At 38.3% G+C, this 26,933-nt stretch overlaps 1 protein-coding gene across 15 annotated transcripts in view; it reads left to right on the top strand.

The window, feature by feature from the left end:
- LOC131246115 (uridine kinase-like protein 3) overlaps positions 1–12,949 on the top strand; it is a 128,216-nt gene extending 115,267 nt beyond the window's left edge. For 13 of the 15 annotated variants that reach the window (XM_058245989.1, XM_058245981.1, XM_058245982.1 and 10 more), the window contains 4 exons: positions 11,312–11,405; positions 11,487–11,559; positions 11,920–12,002; positions 12,096–12,949. In XM_058245989.1, the coding sequence (XP_058101972.1) occupies positions 11,312–11,405; positions 11,487–11,559; positions 11,920–12,002; positions 12,096–12,269 (424 nt within the window). In that variant the 3' untranslated portion in view covers positions 12,270–12,949. Of the gene's footprint in view, positions 1–11,311; positions 11,560–11,919; positions 12,003–12,095 lie in introns of all 15 variants that reach the window. The other 2 variants (XM_058245980.1, XM_058245995.1) reach the window with 2 other exon arrangements.
- The last annotated feature ends 13,984 nt before the right edge of the window (positions 12,950–26,933 follow it).

Here is a 26,933-nt window from a genome sequence, read left to right as displayed (position 1 = left end):
CTGAAACCTTCCAAAACCTCAACCTTGATTCCTCCAAGCCTCGATACCCCAAAATCATATTCCACATTCCCTAGCCTTTATACCCCATTACCCCCCCCCCCCCAAACACACACACACGTCAAAACTTGTACAAGACACATGATTTCCATTGAATTCAGATTTAACCCTATGATAGGATGGGAGTTCTCTCGCGTAAGTCCTGGTTAATCGGTAACTTATGAGATTTGCATTGTGGGACTGTCATTGGCTTGAATTTGGACATGTTAAATTTCCGAATTTACGGTAAATTAGCTTTATTTCTGAATTTGGTCCATTGCTCAACGGTGTTTGGACGAGCTTCCGGCATTATGGGTTTGCTCCCTATAGGCATGGGTTCAACTCCCCTCTCCGGCACTTACCTAATGCACATGGTTTCAGGTGATTGCGTGCATTCACATGGAATAGTCTCGCCCTAAAATGGGGCAAGGACAGGCTATGTTGTAAAATAAAAATAAAAATTGTTGTTCCATTGCTCTAGTTAATCTATCTTCTAATTTCGTGGCATCATATTAGGTTTGATCATTCCGTCCTGCATCATATTCTCTGGCTATTTTCTTATTATCCTTCCTTTGTTGCACAATGTCAATGTACATGTCACGAGGTTGAAGTGGTTGTGGAGGTTCTATGGGTTGATACCTGAGTAGTTATGGTCAATTCTGAGGTGGATATGCTTAGGGTTGGGGTTGTCGATATTGTTAACAAGGTGAGTGTAGACAGAAATGGAGAGGAATTGGTGGGGAAGATAGGGTGGATTGGATTGATTAATTGAAGCAGTCTGTCTACCAGTTCCCCTAAATCTTTTATTTGATTAAACATGTTTTCTTTGTCTTTCAATGCCAAAAATCACACTACTTGTAAGTAGAGTAGTCTTGGATTCAACTTCATGTTCTAAATGATGGACTAAATCTTTAGAAGTCTTTATTACTTCATTGTGATTTAGAATATCTTTGATGTGAGACCAAGATTTTTGGCATTGAAAGACAAAGAAAACATGTTTAATCAAATAAAAGATTTAGGGGAACTGGTAGACAGACTGCTTCAATTAATCAATCCAATCCATGCAACTTTCTGATATGGTCTTTAATGGTCTTCCAATTTTTCAATTTTCAGTCAAGACAACCCACACCATGCAACTCCGTCATCATCTGTACCATCTTTCTGATATGGTCTTTAATGGTCATCCAATAAGTATTCAATATATATTAAATTCCATTTGCATCACCCTGATCTTGCCATTTAATATTGTGGCATATGACTCAATCAGGGCATCCCGCATTTCTTTCGTAGTCGCATAAATTTTATATGTAGGGATCAACACTTTGTACATGGAGCTAAATAGGATATTCCTAGTAGTTTTGTTGTTTTACTTTCATTTTTTATATTTCTTTTGAGCAAGCTTCAAACTACATATTAGGTCATCCTCGGTTTCTTTGGTTTTCACCTTATGGTTGTTAGTGTATACAACACATTTTCTTCGTGTAGTAAAATCCTAACAGACCTGTGCCAATCATCAAAGTTATTCCTGTTAAACTTCTCTCCTTTCAAAAGAATAGCCACAAGCGATTTGGACGCCATCTCTTATCTCTACATCAAGCGAGAAATAGTCTTATATTAGTCAATTGGGAAACAAATTTGAGACACTTTATTTAAACTTCATTATGCGCAATCATCATCAGAGGTACGACCAACGACATTATTCGAATAAATTAACACAAGGGCAATACGATCGTTGTCAATTCAGCCTAGAAGTTCCACTTGTCTGATTGGGCATAATTGAAGCAATCAAAGTTGAAAAATCAAGAAAGAAAATATAAGCAATTAAAGTTGAAAAGACAAGAAATAAATTCCTTCATGGCAATAGTTAGGTGACACAATAAATTATAAAAATTATAAGCCATTATTCAAGTGACACACATAATAAATTATTAAAATTATAAGTCACATGTAAAAACTTGTGTAGTGCATGGGTGAGCCCCTCTAAGGGTTGCCTCTCCCAACATGTGTCAGCACACGTCAAACACAAATAGCATTCAGCTAGGCGTTTATACCCTTATTGGAAGGTGAAAATCTCTTTAAATAATTGTATTTTATAAAAATGTTTTTCTAACGAATACATCTCTTGTAGAGTATCCCAAACCTCCTCCATCGTATCTAGAAACATCACATTCATAATAACAAATGTTTCTGTACGATTCCACAACCACGTCACAATAAGAACATTCTTCTGAATCCATTCATCATATTTATTGTCCTTGTCACCCGGTTTCTCCATCGTCAGCTATTGTAACTTTCATCTAGCCATTAAGAATATCTGTAGGATTTCATTGAAGGTATTTTGTTCCATTTAACTTGATAGGGGTTATTTGAACCACTAGAAACTTAGATTGATTAATGAACTTAGTTTTTTGTTCACACTTCATTTCTATTAGGAAAAAAAAGAAAAAAAAAAAAGAAAAAGAAAAAAAAGAAAAAAAGAAAAGAAAAAAGAAGGATACACACTGCTTACAAAAATCAGGGCTAATGATTCCAAAAATTTGAGTAGTTGCATAATTAAACACAATGTATAAGCGGCATTGGATGTGGAAATCAGCCCACATGCTTCAACCAAACACCAGGAAGAACTACAATCACATATACATCACCAACACCCCTTCACATGTAGGCCCTTGAAGAGGATAATGAAATTGCGTGAAGTAGTCTACCTCGACGCTTGGTCCAATCACATCGACTACCAAAGATATGCCACTTAAGCAACTAATCTAAAGGAAGATAGTGATCATGTGTGGTGGGATGTGCTAACCATTCAACGCCTAGCATTCATCTAATTATGCATTCATAATTTAACAAATTAACCCACAACAACAATTAGAAATGTGCATAAATAACAATCCCAAACACAAGCATGTAGAGTGGTTCGATTTCGTACTCCACTCCTAGTAGATGTACTCTCTTTGAGTGTACCGATATTACTGTCAGATGTTTTAAATCAAGTTCACTTATACAAGCGTACACTCCCACTGGAGGCCTACACACGGACTTGCACATTTACACTCCCGTCAAAGGCCTACACAAGGACTTATCAAGCGTACACTCCTGCCGGATGCCTAAACAAGGACTTATACGTACTCACTCGTGTTGGTGGCAATACAGTCCTACACAAGAACCTACGCAAGTTTGGGTCACAAACTCTATACTCAACCCTACACAAAGAAAGAGTATGAATGACTCTACAATTGACACTTGTTGGATTGAGCCCCTTTATTCCGCCTTGCTCGAGTTACTTCTTCAAAGCTTTCCCGTGCTTGAATTCGCTCAATTACCTCCCCCCCCCCGGATCGTTGACGCTGATGCTTCAACTCTTACAATCAATCACCTTGCATATGATGCTCCGAGAGCTGACTAAGGTGATGGGAGGTTGGTGGAATCTCCTACAACTTGTGGGAATATGTAATCTTAGGAGATTCACCCAGATGGGTAATGTAAAGAGTTTAGACAAGGATTTGACTATAAGCATGATGGGGACATCACGCGCACATGCACGACCCCCTACGCACGTACACAAGGAGGAGGGCCCCATCATCAATCTGGATCGATGACGACATCCAGGGAGGGCCTTTTAGTTAGAGGACTACGTTTTGGTTCGTTGAAGTGGACCCAATAGTCATGCGAATCCCACCATGAGTTCTCATGATCGTGGCCCATTATCCTAATTAATCTAGTAGTTTAAGTTTTGCTTATTTTTGTTATTAGGAATATCATGGACGGTTTAGATTGCTTTGATTAAGCGTTATTTTTTATTACTTCATCTCCAAGTAATAGGTTGCGCACATGGCGCGACTTTTGGGGTATAGGGTTTATTATAAATAGGCACCCCTTGTCTTTTTTTTTTTCTCATTGAAGATTAATAAAATTTTCGCGTTTTTTTTTTTCTACTTCTCTGAGTTTCTTAGTTGAGGAAATCCAATTGGATATGAAACCCTCCCTTCCTCGAAGAGTTGACTACCGTGGTGCGAAGCCACACTCATCCCGATTCGCCCACACCTTATACCTTCCATATTTCTCCTCCTACAGCCATCTTCCCTGCAAATCCATCAATATTTTGCAGACGTTTCTTTTCTATAGCAGATTTCTGGAATTTGGCCCTGTAGGAGGGCTGAAACTTTGGTAGAGCACCATGCACAGATTGATTGGTGGATCATCGTGAAACTTAGGGGTTTTGTGGTCCACCCCTGGCCGACCAGGGCCAAGCTGGCTGTTTCTGATTCGTGGGCCCTACACATGCGAGGGACACCACCAGCGCACGTGCGTCTGGGCCTTCATTGCTGTCCACGCGTGTGGTGCTTCTCTGGTTCGTCTCTCTCCCCTCTCTCACTCGTCTTTCACCCAAATCCCTAACCCTAATCCTAAATTACTCAGATCCCCAATTTTATGCCCTTTCTTCAACTTTAGGGTTCCCCGAATTAAAATCTATGAATCCCTTGGATTGGAAAATTATTTCTGTGCATGCGTGGATGAATTTACCCTCCTTTGATTATTGTTTGGTTTATAATTTTGATTGATCCGGCCCTAGCATGTGTAGGCCTGGATACGCATAAGATTCCCCTTGATTGAGTGCTTGAACTTTCATATGGCATGTGGAAATTTGTGTAACTGTTTATGAATTAGTGTGATCTAAAGCTTGAAAATCTTGCACATCAGCACTTTCATGCGTGTGATGACCCAAGTGTTGAGGCCCTTCATGGGGATGTTCCTGGTCGTATATTTTGATGATATCTTGATTTATAGCATGACCAAGGAACGACACCTCAACCATTTGAGGTAAGTTTGTGGGATCCTTAAAGCCAAGAAATTGTACGCCAACCTAAAGAAGTGTGCGTTTTTGTTTAGTAGTGTTATCTTTTTAGGTTTTGCTGTGTCAGCTGAGGGTGTATCGACAGATCCTAAGAAGGTCAAGGCCATCGTCAATTGGCCTGAACCCCGCAATATTCACAAGGTGCGCAGTTTTCACGGCTTAGCCACCCTCTATAGGTGGTTCATTCGAAGCTTCAGTTCAATTATGGCTCCCATCACAGATTGCATAAAAAAGGGAGAGTTTCAATAGACAAAGGCAGCCTCGAAGGCATTCAAAGAGATAAAGGTCAAGATGACCGAAGCTCCAGTCCGTGACTTTCGAATTTTTTAAAAGCTTTTGAAGTCGCATGTGACGCGTCAGGAGTCAGCATAGGAAGAGTACTTAGTCAAGAAGGGCACCCTGTCGCCTTTTTTAGTGAAAAACTGAATAAGGTGAAACAAAAATATTCCACCTATGACAAAGAGTTCTATGCCGTAGTGCAGTTACTGTGCCATTGGCATCATTACTTGTTACCGCAAGAATTCGTCTTATTCTCAGATCACGAGGCCATGAGATATCTGAACTCTCAGAAGAAATTAAACCCTAGGCATGCCAAGTGGATTCAATTCCTTTAAAAGTAGATTTTTGTGCTTAAGCACAAGGCCGGTGTAGAGAATAAGCCTGCCGACGCATTGAGTCGTCGAGTCACGTTACTCAATTCCATGAGTTTCGAAGTCACGAGCCACGAGCGCATCAAAGAAGATTATTCTGAGTGTCCAAATTTTGGAGTTGTATACGCGTCGTTGTTAGAGAGTCCGTCAGGAGCTAGCAGTGAGTACTTGATTTTACACAGATATTTGTTTAGGAGTGACCGCTTGTGCATACCTCGCACCTCCCTCCGCGATTTTCTTGTCTAGGAGTTACATTCAGAAGAGGTCACGGGTCATTTCGGTCAAGACAAGACCATTGCCCTAGTGGAGGATAAGTTTCATTGGCCAAGCCTCAAGCAAGACGTGGCCAAAATTATAAGGCAATGTCTTACTTGTCAACTGGCAAAGCAAAAAAAAGCAAAATACAGGATTATACACACCTTTGCCAATTCCATTTATCTCTTGGTAGGACATCAGTATGGACTTCGTGCTTGGACTCCCCAAGACTATTCGGAATCAGGATTCCATATTTGTTGTCGTGGACCGTTTTTCTAAAATGACCCACTTCATTCCTTGTTCTAAGACCTCCGATGCATCCCATGTTGCCAAGTTGTTCTTTAGTGAGGTTGTCAAACTGCATGGGTTACCAAAAACCATAATGTCTGACCGTGACATGCGATTCATGAGTTACTTTTGGAAGACATTATGACACATGATGAATACTAGGCTCCAATTTTCTTCTGCCTACCACCCTCAGACTGATGGTTAGACTAAGGTGGTCAATAGGAGCCTAAGGAGTTTGCTTAAATGTTTAGTGGGGGAGCACACCAGGACGTGGGACACCGTACTACCTATAGCCGAGTTTGCGTTTAATAATTTTGTCAATAGGTCCACAGGTCTAAGTCATTTTGAAGTCGTTACTGGCTATAGGGTTAGGAAATCTATTGATCTTGGCCCTATGTCACTGTCCCATAGGCCATCAAAGTCTGCAGAGTCCTTTGCGTATCACATTTATTCATTACGTCAAGAAATCAGGAGAAAGATCACTACTAGTAATGAACATTACAAATTTTCTGCAGACCAGCATAAACGTTTCAAGGAATTCAATGTAGGGGACTCTGTGATGGTCCACATTAGGCCCAAGCGGTACCCTTAGGGGCCGTTCGTAAATTACACACGTGTAGCGCTGGACACTTCAAAATTATAAATCGAAACGGTATCAATGCGTATGTGGTAGATCTTCTACCTTACATGGGTATTAGTTCCACATTTAATGTGGAGGATCTAGTTATTTTTCAGGTAACCACTGATATTTTGTCCGGCCCTTCGCCCAACCATCCTGATTCCCTAGACCTGTCCCTTGATCCATGGCCTCTTCCCGACCCTTCTTCCCAGCCTCTACCTCCCATACCTACCCTTCCCACACCCAGAGAGGAAATAAAAGATATTCTGGACCATCGAATAGTATCAACGTCGGACGGCGGGTTTAAGAAGTACCTGGTTAAGTGGAGGTCACGTCCAGCTTCAGATAGTACGTGGCTCACTGAGGAGGAGCTTCAGACACTTAATCCTGACATCTTGGAGCGATTCAGGAGTTTTATTTCACCAGTGGCGAAATCTTCGCAGCCGGGGAGAGTTGATGGGGACATCACGCGCACAAGCATGCCCTCCCTACGCACGTACACAAGGAGGAAGAGGGCCCCACCATCGATTTGAATTGATGACGACGTCCAGGGAGGGCCTCCTAGTTAGAGGACTGCGTTTTGGTTGGTTAGAGTGGACTCGATAGTCATGTGAATCCTACCATAGGTTCTCATGATCGTGCCCCACTATTCTAATTAATCTAGTACTTTGGGTTTTGCTTATTATTGTTATTAGGAATATCATGAACAGTCTATATTGCTTTAATTAAGTGTTATTTTTTATTACTTCATCTCCAAGTAATAGGTTGCACACATGGCACGAGTTTTAGAGATAGGGTTTTATTATAAATAAGCACCCTTTATAGTTTTTTTTTTCTCATTGAAGATTAATAAAATTTTTGCATTTTTTTTTAAAAATAAAAAATAAAATTTCTGTTTCTATGAGTTTCTAAGTTGTGGAAATCCAATTGGGTGTGAAACCCTCCCTTGCTTGAAGGGCTGACCACCGTGATGCGAAGCTACACTCATCCTGATTCGCCCCCACCTTCTACCTTCCATATTTCTCCTCCTACAGCCATCCTCCCTGTAAATCCATTAATATTTTGCAGTTGTTTCTTTTTTACAACAGTTTTCTGGAATCTGGCCTTGCAGGAGAGTTGAAACTTAGGAGGAGTACCGTGCACAGATTAATCGTCAGATCGTCGCAAAACTTGGGGGTTTTGTGGTCCACCCCTTGCCGACCAAGGCCAAGCTGGTCATTTTCTGATTTGTGGGCCCCACACACATGCAGAACACCACTAGCGCACGTGCGTCTGGGCCTTCATTGTTGTCCATGCATGTGATGCTTCTCTGGTTCGTCTCTCTCCTCTCTCTTACTCCTCTTTCACCCAAATCCCTAACCCTAACCCTAAATTACTCAAATCCCCAATTTTATGCCCTTTCTTCAACTTTAGGGTTCCCTGAATTGAAATCTATGAATCCTTTGGATTGGGGAATTATTTCTGTGCATGTGTAGATGAATTTACCCTCCTTTGATTATTATTTGGTCTGTAATTTTGATTGATCTGGCCCTTGCATGTGTAGGCCTGGATCCGCATAAGATTCTCCTTGATTGAGTGCTTGAACTTTTGTGTGGGATGTGGAATTTTGTATAACTGTTTTTGAATTAGTGTGATCTAAAGCCTGAAAATCTTGCACATCATACTTGAATTCCATGTCCTGCATCAAGGCATAGTGTCTAATATTTAGAAAGGTGAGAGTTCATCCAATACTTTAAATAGGAGCATAGAATGCTCATTAGAGTGAATAATCACAAGAAGATTGACATGAAACTCTTTGGAATAGAGTCTAGGATGTGTAGTATGAATGGGAAAAGATATAGTATCTAATTGCACAAAAAACCTATCACTTTGCCCAACAACCGAATGCCCATTTTATAAAAATCGTGTTCCAACAGCTATAAAATGGCTAGTTAACGGTTCTGTTGATGTCATCAAAAGGCCATTTGATGGGATCGAAGGTCCTTTGATAAGATCGAACTGTCCGTTGATCCCATTGAGAAAATCCATAAATATATCTGTTTGGTTGCTGGATTGTTTCTTCGATCAAATTGAGTGAATCCTTCGATGCCATTACAACCCATTGACAGACTGTCGATGGGATTGAGGACTATTCGAAAACTGTTGTTTTGGGAAGGTATGTATACAGCAGCTATGCACCTCTTTTAGCCTTACTTATCATGTTCCAATTTGGCTGCTAAGGCTAAGGGATGATCAGTCAAGGTTTACCTATTTAGGTTAGGGGTCATCTAGATATTAAGGTTGTTTTGGGTCTAAGGGTTAGGGTTACCAAGGTACCTCATTTACCTGTCTTTACTCCTTGATGCTTTATGTCCACTTGTGTCTTCGGTCTTTAGCTTCTAAGGGGAGCTCAACCAACTCCCTGACACATGGACTCACGTGATTGACAAACAAGGTGCACTAACAAACAACACATCAAAAATAAGAAATCTACTAGGTTTATTAACAAGCTCTCTACACATTAGAAGTATAAAGGAAAAGGAAAAGGTTTTTGAGAGGTAGGAGAAAAGAAAGCAGTCCGAACTTGATCAATTTCCTCTCTAATGCCATGGAGTTGGACGTCTTCCGCCCTCTTGCTTTATATTCACTTAGGTCATAAAATAAAATAAAGTAAAAAATAACAAAAATACCCCACTTATTATAATGTAATGGGTACACCTTAACTGTACCAAATATGCCCAAGGGGCTACATGGTAAAGTAAAGAGACCACGCGTGCCATACAACTATACAATCCTTATTACAATCATCAAGATGGGTCATATGATTGTATGACCCACATTCGCTAGCATTAACAAGTACGAATTTTCTCAATACACACGCACACCCAATTTCTCTAACACTTTCTTTCAGATGTGTTGCTTATGTTAGAATAAGAGCAGGAGAATTGTTGTGATTAATAGCATAATGGCTAGTAGATTGTTTGATATCAATCTAAAGGCCTTTGTTTATTTACTTATTTATTTTCGTTGCCTCTGTGGAGAAATTTAATTTTTTTTTAAGGAACTTATTCAAATCGAAACTCTTTTCTTTCAATTGCATTAAAAAACAAATTTCGAGGATCTTGGAGGTGAATTTTTTTTCACCCTTAATACAAACTGTTGTCTTCTAGGTGAGGAGATGAATTAGGGAATTAACTAAACCCATTTAATCCCATTTAATGGTTTTATGGATAGTGGGATATTTTTGAACAACCATTCAACCTCAGTGAACAAAACCACCAATCCTCTTTGCACTAAACTCCTTGGTGTTTCTAACCCACCACAATATTTTCAAGGGAATTTTTTTTTGGAGGTGAATGCTTCCTTCATCCTTAGAACTGACTGTTTTCTTTCTTCTTGCTTAGTGAGGAGAAGTGTCACATAACTAACCTGTTTAATCCCATTTAGTAGTGTTTTATATTGTCAGATGTTTGTATGCAAGTAATATGAATCATAAATAATATTAACGACAGAAGATAAGGAGAATAGCTTTTAGTCTGTAGTGAAAATTATAGGTCTACAGAAAGAAGAATTTCGGACCTTAATTGATTGAGGTGGTGAGAAGCATCATAAAGGCTTGTTGACTTACCCAGGATAGGTCATTAGAATGTGATTGGGGAAACATGATTCATAAAGATGACCTTGAAATAGCTGGGGCAAGTCTCTGATGATGACAATGATGATTGTCAGACTTAATAGCTTAGTCCCAAGGCATTTTCCAAAGTGAAGATCTGGGGGTCACTTCTATTGGTGGATAGCAATTGGCAGTTACGGAAACAAATACAGCAATGGTCCACATTCAACTGAGGAATGGCCAAAGATAGGGATAGCAAAGGACTTCCACTCGGGTATGTTCTGTTCATGCCGGATCCCACCCTATTGACATTCACAATCATTAAACAATGGGCCACACTCGTACAAATAAAATAAAATAAAATAATTAAAAAAAAAAAAAAAAAGAAAAAAAGAAAAAAAAGAGGCTGCCATGCATACCATAGGGTCGAGATTTATAATTCCTCTGAATGGGTAGGGATGGCCATATGGTAGCTATTGGAGTTTTCTGACTCACTTCAGAGAATGGTACAAAGTGAACAGTGGGATATGTGGTTTATGGCATTTCTAGAGGGTTTCTATGGAATGCATTTTGCTCTTGCGGGACGGCAGCGTGCAAGAGAAGTTGGCAAACAAAGCATGCTTTTACATTATTCTCCTACAGTTAGGGCAGTTGAAGAACATGGATGAATATGCTCCCTTTATTAAGTGCTATGTGAGACTTAAATTCTGAAGAAAAAGAAATGCCACCCAACAAATGGAAAACCATGTAATGTTTGTAAAACCAAAGAAACTCGCACACAAGAGTTTTCACATATATGTTGTAATCGTTGTGGCTTTACTCTGACCATTCCATATTAGTATTCTCATGTCATCATATGTTTTAACAGTCCATGTACATGCATGCACCAACGAATATGAAATGTTTACGTGAATTTGGCTACATCTTTGACACAACTTGGTTCTCTTGTTTCTTTAACAAAAGAATCTACTCGTGTACCTATCTCTTCTCTTACTTTATCTTTCATACTTTTAAAGTGGGGAAAGCATGGAGAATGCATTAAGGGCATGTTGCAAGGGTATCAAAATCGGGAAAATCCTTATCCATGGTGACCGTAACAATGATCGGCAGGTCTGTGGGGGCACTATGTTGTTCTGTATGTCAGTATCATTTTCTATATCCTTGGGTTCTCATATTGCCACTTTAATACAGCTCATCTATGAGAAGCTACCGTCAGACATATCAAGCCGCCATGTTTTATTGCTTGATCCAATTCTTGCTACAGGTTTGAGATCTCACCCATGATCACAATATTCTCTAAAATTCAGATGCTTGCTAGCATATGCTCTCTCCACACACACCTTTACGTGTGGCATGTGTGGGGGACATCTGAGCGTGGATTCCACCATGAAGGTTATCCGGTGGAAAACTGAAGCCAGTTCAGTCAATAGGCAGGCCACCATTTTATGAAACCAATGCGTGCTTTAAAAAACTTACAAATGAATGATGCGGCTCACTTATGCATGGCTCGAATGTCTGTTACGTGTACCCTGTTTTCATGTATACTTCATGTAAAGGTGCATGTTGGAACAGTGAGGTTAGCAACCTAAGATAGAAAATGATGACAAGAATTCTTCTCTTCCAGGAAATTCTGCCATCCAAGCTATTTCTCTGCTCATTAATAAGGGTGTGCCAGAATCCAACATCATCTTTCTAAATCTTATATCAGTAAGTCATTTTGATGGTTCCTGTATTTGATAACATCCCATCTTAAAAGAGCATCTCTTTTTCTTGGCTTCTGAATATGATTTTGCAATGCAGTCTCCTGAAGGAATACACATGGTCTGCAAGAACTTTCCAACACTAAAGATCGTGACGTCTGAGATTGAAACTGCATTAGATGAAGAATTCCGTGTAGTTCCTGGTATGGGGCAGTTTGGGGATCGCTACTTTGGCACGGATGAGTATCACCGCAAAGAAGAAATGATGTCATAAGAAGCTACACGAAGAATGACTAGACGTGCCATGTTTCTGTTAAGAGAAGTTTTGACAGTGTGTTTGAGGCTTAAGTTAGGTATTTAGATAGTGGTATTTTACATTGCTCAGCCGACCATTTGTACAGTGCCTTTATGGTTTTCAGTTTGTGGAACTGGGACGTGTTGTTCCATGATCGAAACTGTTGATATTATGGACCCACTGTCAACAGTCCAGGTACCAACATAATCCTAGATGATCAAATTTAAACCTTTTAAATGTGCAGGTAACAAAGAAATGCAGCAATGGTTGCCTTGTAACCAATAAAAGGCCAGAGTCCATTGCCAGGATCATCTTATTTAGATGGTTTTTGTTGCATGGGCAATCCATGGTGAATCCCACCACATCTGCATTTTGGATCAGTGAACCATGGACCCAAGCGTGGACAAACTGAAATCCTAATTGTACTGTACAAACCTTCCGGTCGAACATTGTATCATATCTCATCTCAATAATCCACTTTGAGAGTAGTGGGCAGGATGGAATTCCACTTTCAGTACTGCTATTGCAATAATGGCTCACTGGCAGGCACTACATTTTTCAATCATATAGACATCTTTTCAACTATTTTCAATGTTAATAACGTCATAAATGATTGTGTAATACGATGATGTGTCATATCTAGGATTCTTATTTTTGCATCTCTTTTATTATCTGCAGAAATGTACTACAATGTGTTGTGTGCATCTGGGCTTATTTTGTGCATTTGCATGTGATTGTTTGCACATTCACATGCAGTGATGAGAAAATGTAAACGAGGTTTGCTCCTATGCATCCTTATGCATTGCATTACAATATGATGGACTTTAGCCTTTGAATCTAGGTCATCTCCAATGATACAAACCATTTATTTAACAAGTCTCACTTTGTATGATGGAAAGACAATAAATAAAAGCTCTCAATTGGATCGTTTCAACCCTTTAGTATTTTGGCTCTTTTGTTGTGAACATGAATGGTTTATGGTGAATGGGTTAAAATATCCAACCTGAGAGTGTTTTCTTTTGTTTTTTTTTTCCATGTGCCATCCTCCATGCAAAGAGAGCCCTGTCAAATAAACAGTTTCAGTCATTGAAACAGACCCATATGCAACTGCTACAGTCCTGAGATATCTTACTGTAATACGTGGGATTTATTCGAGCAAACTTCAATGCAAAAAAGCTAACCTATTTTTGCTTGCACATGGATGGATTGCACCTGTTCAACTGATGCCTGGGACACCAAAATTTCCCAGTGGGATTACTCTTGATTTTTACCTGAATGTACTTGCCCCACTCAGGAGGAGGTATCTGAGAGTCAAATTAATAGTTACCTCCAGGAATGTAGTTTTGGGTGGGGAATGATCATATTTGTTCAATGTTCAAATTGGGGGCCCACCCATGACACGCATGTAGGATCCAAACAGTGCATCTGATGCACCTCCTCATGTTCAATTTGTCTGTGAAGGATCATTCCCATCTAAAACCCAGGTGGGACACCACAGGGATCAATGTACAATCACAATAGTTCAAAAATCTGAAAAGTGGACTCAACTTGATGTCCAGTCAAGTCATATGGACCCGAAGACTCGAATGATTCTAAAATTAACTCGAATTGACGTTATAATTGTTGATATGATTTTGGATCAAGTATAAATATTTCTTTGGGATCTCATTCATTGTCATTCATTCACAAAATATTCTATCGGCATTGCTACATTTACGTAGCAAAGATAAGAGCACATGTAATTGGAAAATTTCCATTATCACTGGAGTTGAATTACATTTCATGTTGTGACATACTATAAGTCCTTAATTATATTTCTGAAGAATCACACTTGATTTTAGGGTAAAATATAAATAATAAATAAATGAAATACATTTTACCTTTTGCAAGGAATGAAAACAACACAAATACATAAGGGGCCAATGATACTATACTAGGTAAAGTCCTTGAGATGCGATTGTGAGGACTTGCTTGGTATTGGTTGCAAGACCAATGAAGAAAGTCAAACCATAAGACAGAATTATGTGGTTCGACAATTTTCCTATGTTTACAGAGTAGCACTAAGCTTTTATTATAATAAAGAGAATCAGGAGTACAAGTATATTTTCTGGGCTTAATGGCCTCTTTAGAATAAAATATTATAATTGAAAGCATCAAATGCTACTGACCCCAAGTATTGTAGGGGTTAGCCTGGAAGCAGTAGTTGCTTGCAGACTTCTCTGGTCAAATCTTTCGGCTACTCTTAACCAGGTTGGAAGATCCTAGTTGTTGGGCTGATTTGCGCACACAACGGAATCAAATACTATCCACTGCATCTACCTCTAGGCTGAATACTGCTCTTCCAGATGATATGCGCACAAGACTCACAGGCGGTAACACATTTGAATGAAATAAAAGAGTGAATTGCCAGTGCTTCTGAATCACATGAACCAATCAAAAGACTAAAAGTATTGAATGCCGAAGAATTACACATGGCTAAGGAATATAAGAAAGTCGTTGAATCTTCATCTAGGGTTGAAGAGTACGTTGTGGGTTACAAGGAGTTATATGGGATAACCAAGCATAGGGTAAAAGAATTGGAAAAGACGTTGAAAATTTCAGGGGCGGAATAACAAATGGTCTTTTCTACAGTTCCAGCTGAGGTCGTGTTGGCAAATGCTCAGGATGTTGCAAGTCTTTAAAAAGAGCGTTTCAACATCATGCAACAAAGGATAAACTATTTAAGGACCTATCTAATTGAAGAAACTCTTAAGTTAGGAGGAAACAATGACGCTCAAGGATCAACTGACTAGGCATCTTAAAAGTGTGGTCTCGTATAGGGATCTATGTATTGTACCTGCCACTGAGTCTATTAATATTTATGGGTTTTGTTTTCTTTATTTATTATTTTTTATTTATTTTTTGTTGTAATAGAAGAGTATGTATCTATATATTTGTACTTGTAATGTAGGTGTGCCAAACTTATATGTATATGAACTTATGTATTTGAATAAAGATATGAGTATGTTTTATGCATTCTGTCATCCAGGCAACTCAAACACCCAAAATAGGAAAACTGTTCAAGCATCTTGAGTAAGAGTAGACTAATTCAAGAATTTAGGTAGAAGAAGTCAAAAGTTTAAATAGAAGCAATAAAATAATTCGATCAATTAAAGTAATTTTAATTAACTCAATAGGGTAAAGCGACATGTATAATCGAATGATTCACAATGTGTTCATGATACAATGCGTATGATATCATGGTTCCGTGATGCACATGATGCATGTTGATGCAGAAATCCGGTCGATTCTGCCTCACCTCCTATTAGCCGAAGTACTTGCGATTTATTGAAAAACAAGAAAAGACATTGGGGGTGCCGGTTAAGGCTGGTGACCCTCCGATGCTTCAGTCAAGAATTTCTCAGGAGGAGTAGAAGAATTGGGATAGTCGTCATGTATCTTTACTCATGGCAGCAGGTGTATTTATAGGCTTATGAGGGTGGTGGCGTATATGACAATACCTCTTGGATGGTGATTATGTATTATGGAAGAAGATCTCTTCCGGATGCGTCGTGGTTATCTCCCTAAGATCTACGGCGAAGATCTTATCTCAATATATTCTAAGTATATTTGTATTTCGAGCTGGTGGTCGATATTCGAGACTGACTTCCAAGGCCGAGGTCAGTATCCGAGGCTGACCTTTGAGGTCGAGGTCTTTGGTTGAGGACAACCTTCGAGGCCGAGGTCGGTATTCGAGGTTAAAGTTGGCACCCGAGGCTAAGGTCAATATTCGAGGTCGACCTCCAAAGTTCGTAACTGATGCCGAGGTGATTTTTCAGCCCTTAAGTAATCCATAGTCTTCGAGTCTATACATTTGATCAGTCCATTTTTACTAATAGAGAATGAGAACTTTCCTTATTTAAGGCTGGCTATCGTGGCAGCCAGAGCTATTTGGTCAGAATAATCATTGACCTGGATAACTTCAGCGTTGAAACAAATGATGTAGTCCTTCAACAACTTGTCTTCTCTCTAGGTAACGGCGAGTAGATGAGTTGTCAGCTTTCTCCTATCTTTTACACTAAGGGCCTGTTTGGGCAGTGGGATTAGAAGGGATTAGGTGGGATGGAATTGCATCTGGTCCTGTGTCAATTCCACTCCCTGTTTGGGAAGAATGGAAAAGCATGGAGTTAGATATGATGAAATTGCATTGGGTCTTGTGCCAATTTCACTTAATGTTAGTAAGTTGTGTAGGTCCCACCATGATGTGTGGGCTATATCCACACCGATCACCCATTTTTTGAGATTATTTTAGAGCATGGACCAAAAAATCAATTAAATCTAAAGCTCAAGTGGACCCCACCATAGGAAGCAACCGAGATTGAATACTTACCATTGAAAACTTCTTTGGGGCCACATAAGTTTTGGATCTGCCTCATTTTTACGCCCATGCCATAAAATGAGGTTACAAAACAAATGAACGGTTTAGATATAACACATGTGTTATTCTTGGTAATTTCAAATGATGGTGGGTATATCCATTCAATGTACCACCGTATTACCAACAAAACATGCAATTAATCTTATCCCATGGCAACAGGGACAATCCCAGCCATGGGTAATAATTATGTTTTTTGAATCCCATCCCACCTAATCTCTTCTAATCCCACCGACCAAACACGCCCTAATGAACTGGGTGATAAAGGCTTTGCTGAGTTGAGTGAAGGAGTCAATGGATCTTGACTTCAGCTGCCTATATCATTTTCGTGTAGTTTCCAATAGAGTAAGGGAGAAGGCTAGACACGCTGTGGAGCTCCATCCATGCCCTGAACGATTCCAAATGCTTAGTAGAGTCGTCAGACCCAAAGTAATGTGCAATTTGCGTCATTCGAAATTTGGGCAAGAGTTAGGCTCCCATAATGTCAATGATAAATGGCAGCTCGGTCTCCTCCAGCATAGCCTTGACGGAGGTCAGGATTTGGGCATGATAGGCTTGGCAGATATCGTCGATCTAACCTCGCAGTTCCTTGAGTTTTGCCTTTCAGGGTCCCTCGTTCTTAGATACCACCTTGGGAGCCTTTTCCCCCAGTGGGGGAGCAGCTGTTGTGATCACGGTTTGGGCCCTCTTCTTGCTTTTCACCATTGTAGAACCTCGATGAGATGGGAACAACTTTGATGTTGTTCCCACACATGGTGCCAAACTATTGATGTAGAGATCTGGTCGATCCTGTCTCACCTCCTATTAGTTGGAGTACCTGCGATTTATTGAAAAACAAAGGAAGACATTGGGGGCACTGGTTAAGGCCAGGGACCCTTCAATGTTTAAGTAGGGAAGTTTCGTAGGAGGAGTAGAAGAATCAAGACAGTTGTCCTGTACCTTGACTCATGCCAGCGGGTGTATTTATAGGCTTTTAATGGCGGTGGCATATATATTAATACTTCTTGGATGGTGATTGCGTATTATGAAAGAAGATCTCTTCCAGATGCATCATGGTGATCTCCTCGAGATCAATAACGAATATTGTGGGAAGATCTTATCTCAATATATTCTAAGTATATTTGTATTCCGAGTTAGTGGTTGATATCAGAGGCCTACCTCTAAGGCCGAGGTTGGTATCAAGGCTGAGGTCGGTATTCGAGGCCAACCTCTGAGGTCAAGGTCTTTTATTGAGGCTGACCTCCGAGCCCGAGGTTGATACAGGTTGATATCTAATGTCGAAGTTGGCACCCGAGGCTGAGGTCGATACCCGAGGCCGAGATGATTTTTCGGCCCTCAAGAAATCCATAGTCTTAGAGTTTGTACATTTGATCAGTCCATTTTAACCATAACAATGCACTTGATGCAACTGATGCAATTGACACAACGCATATTCTACTATCTAAGCTCTATATAATCTAACCATTCCCATAATATTTAGTATATAAAATATTGCCTATCTATTTACAAATAATTTAGTTAATTTATATCCATGACGTTGTGAATATATAGTAGTATGCAGTAGGTGTTTTCATTCCAAAGGTTTTATATTGGGAATGTCACAACAGTTTACTTGCTTTAAAATCTAGGCTTAAAAAATCTTCAACAATAAATATCTTATCATTCTAATATCTTGATTATCTTAAAAATCACTTAAATTCATCGAAAAATTTACAATTTTTGGAAAATTTTAAAGATTCGGCACAAATCACAAATTTGAAGAATTTCCAAAGAAAACCTACCCCCAACCTAAATTCTATATTGTCCTCAATGTATAAACAAAGGCAATATGAGAAATATTGAGAGCAACATAAATAAATAGTAGATGAAAAGTACTTGAAAGGTGACAGTATATAGCTAGTTCGAACTTCTTATCAATTGGTTTTTGAACAACTAAACCTAAACTAATCATTAAAAAGTAATAAATTCCTAATATAGGAAAGCAAAGGAAAAAATTACTTATTCTTGATAGATAGGTTTCTCCCCTGGCCAATATCCAAATAAATTTCTCAACAAGCTTCTCAACTGAAAGCCCATTTTGCAGTAGGCTTGAATGTCCTATACCATGTACGTCCAAAGAAATTCACCTTAATAAAAAAAATTTCTTTTAAAATTTTGAGGTTTCCAATTTTATAACGTCCACTTGTGAGAATTTTTTTTTTTTTTTTTTTTTTTTTTTTTTTTTTTTTTTGTGTGTTAGTACACTATAGTAAATCAAAGACTACAATTAGTTAAAATTAAAAAAAATTCTCTTTAAGCAATGTAGTCACAATGAAATATGAAGTTTCAGACTTCGGTTCTAATTCATGCTCCTCTACCCTTAATGGTAAACATTCAAGATCGGTAAAAGGAAATACTTTATATCAAATTTTCTCCGGTCAGTATCAACTACCGAGATAAGGTCTTGTAAGGCATTCACTATGTCTTTAATTATGTTATCATTAGAATCTTCAAAGTATGCTAAGAAAACTTTTAGAGAGTCGAGACATGTAGTGAAAATGGACTCACTCTCCACAATAGAATCAAACATGTCATGTTGGTGGATTGTATCAATATCACCATGTGTTCAAAATTTCCTGTATCTCTTGATCATTAGCTGACAATTTAGATGAGCTCGATCCTTGGGGAAACTGGACCATAGACTCATAAATATACTCAGGTTCATCAATGGTAGAGAATTGAGATCACTTACCTCACATTGTGCTTTTAGGTTAGGTTGAGGTTAGGCTAGACAAGCCTATTCCTCATCAATGAGATGTGTTTGAATTCTTTGAATCACTACCAGAAATTGGGTCAAAGGCTATAGATAAAAGCTGTAGCTAAATACCTATGGCTACAGTTATAGTCTGTAGTAAGACCGTAGCCATTGCTTTTGAAGCACTGGCTACAGATTAAATCCGTATCAATAGAACCAATGGCTATGAACTAGATCCGTAGCTATACATTCTGTAGCTAAATGTAGATACAACTACGGATAATATTTGTAGCTAAAAGTAAAAAGAGATCCGTAACAACAGGCTAAAATTAGCAACAACTACGGTTTCTAGAACTAGAGTTACGGCCAATATCCGTAGCCAATGCCTGTTTTTTAAAAAAAAAAAAACAAAACAAAAACAAATTCTAATAATGGTGTCTCTTACCATTGCTAGTATGTGCCTTAATAGATCAACTCATCTAAGCAACTGCCTATTTTCATACGACTCATGCACTCTCTTTCTCCTTCATATACTACCATCAAAACAAAACCATTATAATAAAAGGAAAAAAGAAAAATTGAGAGAGAGATATCTTTTATGGGTTTTATTTAAAAGATTAAGAAAGAAAATTTTATATATGGGTTGAAAACATAAGAGCATCTCTCATTAAACTATAAATTCCATGGCGCCTCGAAGCTTGTTTTAAGTCCAGGTTGCAATCTGTCACCACTGATTCTATTTGTCCTTTCGTGAAGTTGACGACGATCTCTACATCAAACCCAGCAAAAGCAGCCCTGATAACAAAGAAAATTTCCTTTCCATGAGTTCATTTTCTCTCTTTGAAATTTTTTAACTTCCATTACAATAATAACTACCTAGAATCATGGCATTTTCTCAAGACAGAAGTCCACTCCATCCCAACTCGTGCACCTGTTAGGACAAGCAATTCAAACAACATCTTGCAACACATTGAAATGCCTAATTGGTCTCACTCCAATCTTACATATATATGAGAGAGAGGGAGAAACTTGTCGTTGTGGATGGGAACTCTCCATTCCTCATCGTGATAAGCAATATACAAAGGATCTGCCAAAAATGAAGAACCAAAAGATTTATCAAAAAAGAAAATTGAATGATGATGTATTTAGTCTCTTAAATTACTGCATAAATCCAAAATACCTTAAATGGAGTCTACCAACCTGATTGGATTGTTAATCAGTTCTAATAAACCTTTAAATATATATTGATGATCTTAGTACTTTTGAAGCCTTGCATTCTGGTATATGTTATGAAAAATAGAGAAACTACAGAATTTTCTTCACAGAATACCAAAAGCAATGGAATCCATGTAATTTGAATACATCAGCAGATCACACAGAACCAATTGTCTGGGCATGCCTCCACATGTGAATGTGGCACATCTATGAGAGAACTATACCATCCATTAGGTTCCCCCTATTTGTACACATGTTGTGCTGGCTCTAGAACTAGGCTGGTCCACTCATTAGGTGGGCCAAAATGTACAAAACCAATTAATTGCTAAAAGAAAGTATAGCCAGCCTGATGATTGGACCAGCCTATTCTCAGGCCAAGGCATCTACATGGTGGGACCCACCTCATGGACAGCTTCATTCTCATATACATCTGTGGGATTAGTGTAGCTACCATCAAATTTAATAACGAGGAGTTATATGATGCTCAGTTTGAGCATGAGGCTTGATTAGCAGTCACATGCACTTATAAATTATACACATGACATATATTAACTCAAATAAACCAAAACCATGTATATTGTGCAGTTCACTGTGGCCAAGTCACAATCCCAAGATCAGATTGGTTGAACAATACTAATATCTGATTCACGGACACTTGTTTGCCAAAATAGGACTGTTGGAGATTTTTCATTTTTAACCATCCAATAAATGTCAACCAATCCAATAAGCATATAATCAAACACTACACCAAAAATGCAAATTAGGAACAGTTGGAAACCATTCTTGAAAGGTTTAGGAACAATCCTAAACCGTTTCTAAATAGGGCGTCGCTAAAAACTAGTAACAGTTTTAAACCGTTCTGAGGACCCTTTATACGAACGCTTTAGAACCATTCTTAATTTTCTGTAAATACGATATATATATATATATATATATCTTTTAATATTGTTTTTTGAATCTATTGTACCTGATAGCCATCTTATCCAAATCATGAAAAAGAAAAAAAGAAAAGAAAAAAGAAGAGAACAGATTGGCATCACCTTCTGTATGATCTTATGAATAAGGTAGATGAAAAAAAAAAAAAAAAAAAAACATCAGTGGGCCCAAAGTCAGTGGACATCACTATCCCCACTATTTCATGTGGTGTGGTCCACTTGACCTTTGGATCTACCTCTTTCCGGGCTCAAGCACTACAATGAGCTGGCAAAACAGATGGACAGCATGGATATACCACATACGCCTAAATTATGCTATTACGAGTCACTGGAGTGGAGTTTTACACGTACGCCTAAACTTGATTGCAGCCTGTATGTAACCTGGTTTCAACATCATGTGATTCACAGTGTTGTCGTCAAAATAAAAGCAAGCAGTCTAAATCAAATCTAGAACCTCGTCAAACCTGATTGCAGCCTGTACGGAACCTGTTGTTTTAGCATCATTGATTCACTATGTTGTCGTCAGAATAAAAGCAAGCAGTCTAAATCAAATCCAGGCATATATATATCCCAACTACACAGAAGAGAATAGAAAAAGGAACAGTTTCTACAAACCAGATTTGGTACTAGGTTTGTTGGCATATACATAAAAGAGCTTCATAGCACTATCTTTAGGGTGCATTTGGTTGCACCAAATATCTGAAATTTCATGATTAATCAGTCTAATTTGTGATCTAGAACATTGACCTGATAAACCCACCATATCCCAGACTCAAGATCTAACCCTTTGATAAAAAGACCCATAAGAAAAGAGAGACAACAACAGTCCAACTTCAATAGAAAATAGGTTGAACATCATACCTTTAGGATCACTTTCTCTGGGAAAAAAGATCCCACATATATGAAATTTTGTAGCTTAGCAAACCATTTCAAACAATTTCATAGGGTTAGAGAGCATGGGGAAAGAATAAGAGAAAATATCGATTGCCTAAAATTCCAAAAGGAAGAAATAGACAATCAGCTACAAGGATCAGATGACTAAAACATCTACCAAATAATAAGGTCGCTTAAAAAAACTTATTTTTTCTTTAGATTCTTTCAAGACTTAGACAGTTTGGGTCCTGAAAAAACTTAGTTTTCAGATAAATTTGTGAAAAATCCAAATGCACTGTAAACAAACCCGAAAACAATTTTTTTTCACAAATATAATTGATGAAAACATAAGCTGTTGAAGAGAACAAAATAAAACCACCTCTTCAGGATGAGTGCTTTCGGTTGGTGTAGTACGTTTCGGATAATTTACAGCCTTCGTTTTCTTCATTGTAGTATTCATGTACCAGTACAACACAAAATTAAAAACAACACAAAAAACTAATAGTCTATGATAAAATTTGAAAGTAGGGTAATCCCTGTTCAAGGAAAAATAAAAACTAGACAATAGAAAAAAGACAATGTTACCTTTTGAAGAGGTTTTGTCAATGAACTAATAGTGCAGGAATCAAATATAGTGAAAGATAGAGCAGTTATGCGCTTCCATAGGCTTGAATGAGAAAAGAAATAATTAGTCTTGTGAAAAGTAGAGGGGGCGCACTTGAAGGTCTTGCTTTTGAAAGGAATTTCAACTTCATGGATCTAATTTAGAATACCGTGTCTGGTTGCATATTGAATATGTTTGGGATTTTTCTCTTCTTTGACCCAAGGTACTGAATCGTATCAATGATAGAAGCAGATATCTGAACAAAATGTCCCCCTCCCTTTTCTCCTTCTTTCAATGAACCATCCATAGACCTGCTTACATGTCAACTTTAGAGAAGCAACAAAGTCTTCCATCGTCTTCTGCGAGGGATATTTCTCATGTGTTTGATACAAGAAAATAAGTACTACACTGGTTAGAAATGAAGGGGAAATTTATAGGATAGCTATAAGACGCCATGCTTGATGGGACAATGCTAGGCAATTAAGGAACAACATGTTCTAAGGATAAGCGTGGCTGAAATGAGGATATTAAGATGGATGAGTGGCAAAACGTGGAAGGATAGAATTAACCTACACCAACACTTTTCATGATTTAATGCATATCTTTACATGTTCCATAGAAAATCCACATACTCGCATTCATTAACCAAAATCCATCGTAAATTGAGAAAAAGCACATGAAAATTCAATCCTTTTCCAAAGAATCCATACATCAATATTCAAGTTTTTATGAATCAATAGATAAACTTGGATGTAATACCAAGAAATCCAAATACATTTCTTCTTATTTATAGAATTGCAAGAACAAAAGCACAAAGTACATGAATCTCCTATTAAATATTGACAACTAGAAAGTAACTCCTTTGCCAATACAAAGTATGGAGATATGCAAAAGTAAATAATCATGATAAACAAAACCATGAGCAAAATTCAAAACTTTTGATACTCAAAATGAACAGAAAGGCTAAAAAACCAAACTTCCAATTGTCTTCCATTTATGAAATTCAAATGTTTTGAGATTCAAATAAAACCCCAAAAAAAGCGTAAAACAACTAAAATTTCTGACCAAATTCAAGAAGACTCACCTGCGAATTTTAAACTCTATATGATCAAAATGAATAGAAACAGGGAAAAAAAAACAAAAAAAAAAAAAAAAAAAAAAAAAAACTGAACCTTGAACCATATTCAAGTAGATCAACTTCAAAAATTCAGCATTTTAAAGACTCCAATGAACAGAAAGACCTACATGCAAAATTCAAATTTTTTTAGAATTGACTATTTTGAGATTCAAACAACCCAAAAAAAAAAGGTCAAAACAATAAACGCTGCTCCTTGGATCATAGTGTAATGCCTTGAAAATCGGGGGTCGAGCAGAAGCTCAACTCCTGAGTTTGAACGCATCACTTATGCAACATAGATAATGATGATTAAATGTTTTTCATATTAGTGCATTAAACATGAGTGAGATTATACTAAAATAGCATATCATACTCCAGAGAGAATTAAGTTAAGCAAGCGGAAGACTGAGATAGGTATATAATGTATAGAAGTGTTTCTTAATTCCTAGAGTATGAGTGTGTTACCAGGTTGAATATATACAGGTGTTGATCCAAAATCTACAAAATACAAAATGTGAAAGTCTGACTAAATCATATAATCCCTATAATCTCATTGATCAGTACATGGTTTACATAGACCCGCCTGATAGTTGTACATAGGAGAACTCCTTCTCATCGTCATAAAAGTCTGGCTTCGCCTCGTAAGCCTTGCCATCATCTGCAGCTAAAATAGAGTCTGGTTGGTGTTTTAAAACACCGTCCCAGAGTGGGAGTGAGTGATCAACTCAGTGGTACTATAAGGCAAAGGTTAACATGTTATCAATTCATTCAAGCAGTAATGATAAAGTAGTACAACAATCATGTCCTAAGTACTCTTGTTAATGCAGGAATGATATGCTATAATGATGCATGCCCTCGCCTGCACTCCCTCAGCGACACCATCTCACGGTCGCACATGCTACTCCCACTGTGCCTTCATCGCCAAAGCACATGCAATGCAGTGCATGCACGTGTTAGCCGAGTTCTTGATTAGGCTTATTCATATAGCAGATTCGGAAAGCTAAGGTACCTCCCTTTATATCATTTACCCAAACAATGATCCATCTAGGGTCGTCAATCCTAGTTAATCACATACGATAGGCAAGTTATAGGGCAACATCACCCCTTATTTGAAAAGTAGTGGATACGCAAGTTCGTGAGTTTTCACTCGAGGTCACTACGAGAGCCTCGTCACCTGATCGTAGGCCGACATCTCGAATATAGTATCCCATACCACCGTATTCGGCTCACGAGTTTTGGTTGCTCACTGGTCACTAAGGGGAGAATCGTCACCCTAGTGTAGGCCAATATCTCGACCACGGTGTCCCATACCACCATGCCCGGCTCATAAGTCTTAGCGGATCGTGGTACCAAGGTTAAACGGGCTTTACATTAGTAAGTGGTACCTTAGATTCAAGTAGTAGTGTCTATATATGGTAAACACATATTAGGCCAATCGGGTTACTTGACAAGTTCGATTGGTATGAGCGCACACTAAATTAATCAGCATGGAGCGCCTGCGCACTCCTCGTGGCCTAACCATTGCTGATAATCACCGTACGACATGGATTCATCGAACATATCCATGGTGGTGAGGTTAGTTCGGCCACTCGATCGGGAACCGTTACCGATTGTCTGGACTACGTAATAGTCCCAATCATACTAAAATACAATAAGCATTCATATGTGATAATCAAGTAGCATTTAACAATCAATTCAAATACAATTCTCATTCAGGCATTTTAACAATCATATTGCACATGTTATCATACATAAGCATTTCATCCATAAATCACGTAGTAGCAAGATAGATTATATGAAGGAAACTATAACTATAGTAAGGTAATTGGAAATCCTATCTCAACACCCTCATTAAATACATTTCAACAAGTAATTTCTCATTCAGACATTTTATCAAACACTTAGACAACACATCTCAACATACATGTAATAAATTAGTTATAACACATTATGGCAAATCCTTTCACAAAGGAGTTGTCATACATACAACAAACATAATTCTAGATTAATAGTCATAGGAAGCATAAATCATAATTTCCTATTCATTCAAACGTTTCAACAAACACATGAAATGCACTTTAGTATACAACTTAGCTTACACATACATGATATATCGGAAATGTTGTAACTAAGATCATACGGCAGCAATCAAGTCAGACATAAATCATTGCTAACATTGAAAGCCTTGAAAACCATAACCTAAATATTTATAGTCCGTACCTTTCGTCAGTACGCTCGTTACGAACTCGGTTCGTACACCACGTCTTTGTCTACGGCACAACGGCTACCTAAACATTGAAATAGGTTAGCTATTTCACCGGTTTCTCTATTTGGATTCCTAAAATAGATTAGGGTTAGTATTTCTTACTTAAAAATGGAGTTAAAGCAAGTTGAGTAGCTAGACGCAAAGGCCATTCGATGCGTGGAGTAGCAGAACAGGAGTGCTACTGCAAACTCCAAGGATCTCCCTTCGATCTCCACTCCTTTCTCCTCTTTTCTCTCTCCTCTTTCATAGGGTTAGAGAAAATTCGTATGGAATGAGAGAGGGGTGGGTTTAGGGAATTATATAAGCATAAAAGTGATATCAATGGCCCTAGGGCCATGGTATACTTAGGGTATAGCTAAAGGGTGACTATTTCGGGCCAACTGAGCTCATCTAGAGGTCCATTACTTGCAAACGGTCTGGAGAAAGTTCCTGACCATGGATCTAAGCCAGGTTAAGGTTTCGGTTCGATCGAATTAGTGGATTGA

Source organism: Magnolia sinica, chromosome 5 (genome assembly GCF_029962835.1).
Source record: "Magnolia sinica isolate HGM2019 chromosome 5, MsV1, whole genome shotgun sequence".
Lineage (NCBI taxonomy): Eukaryota > Viridiplantae > Streptophyta > Magnoliopsida > Magnoliales > Magnoliaceae > Magnolia > Magnolia sinica.
This window is presented reverse-complemented; position numbering and strand designations above follow the sequence as displayed.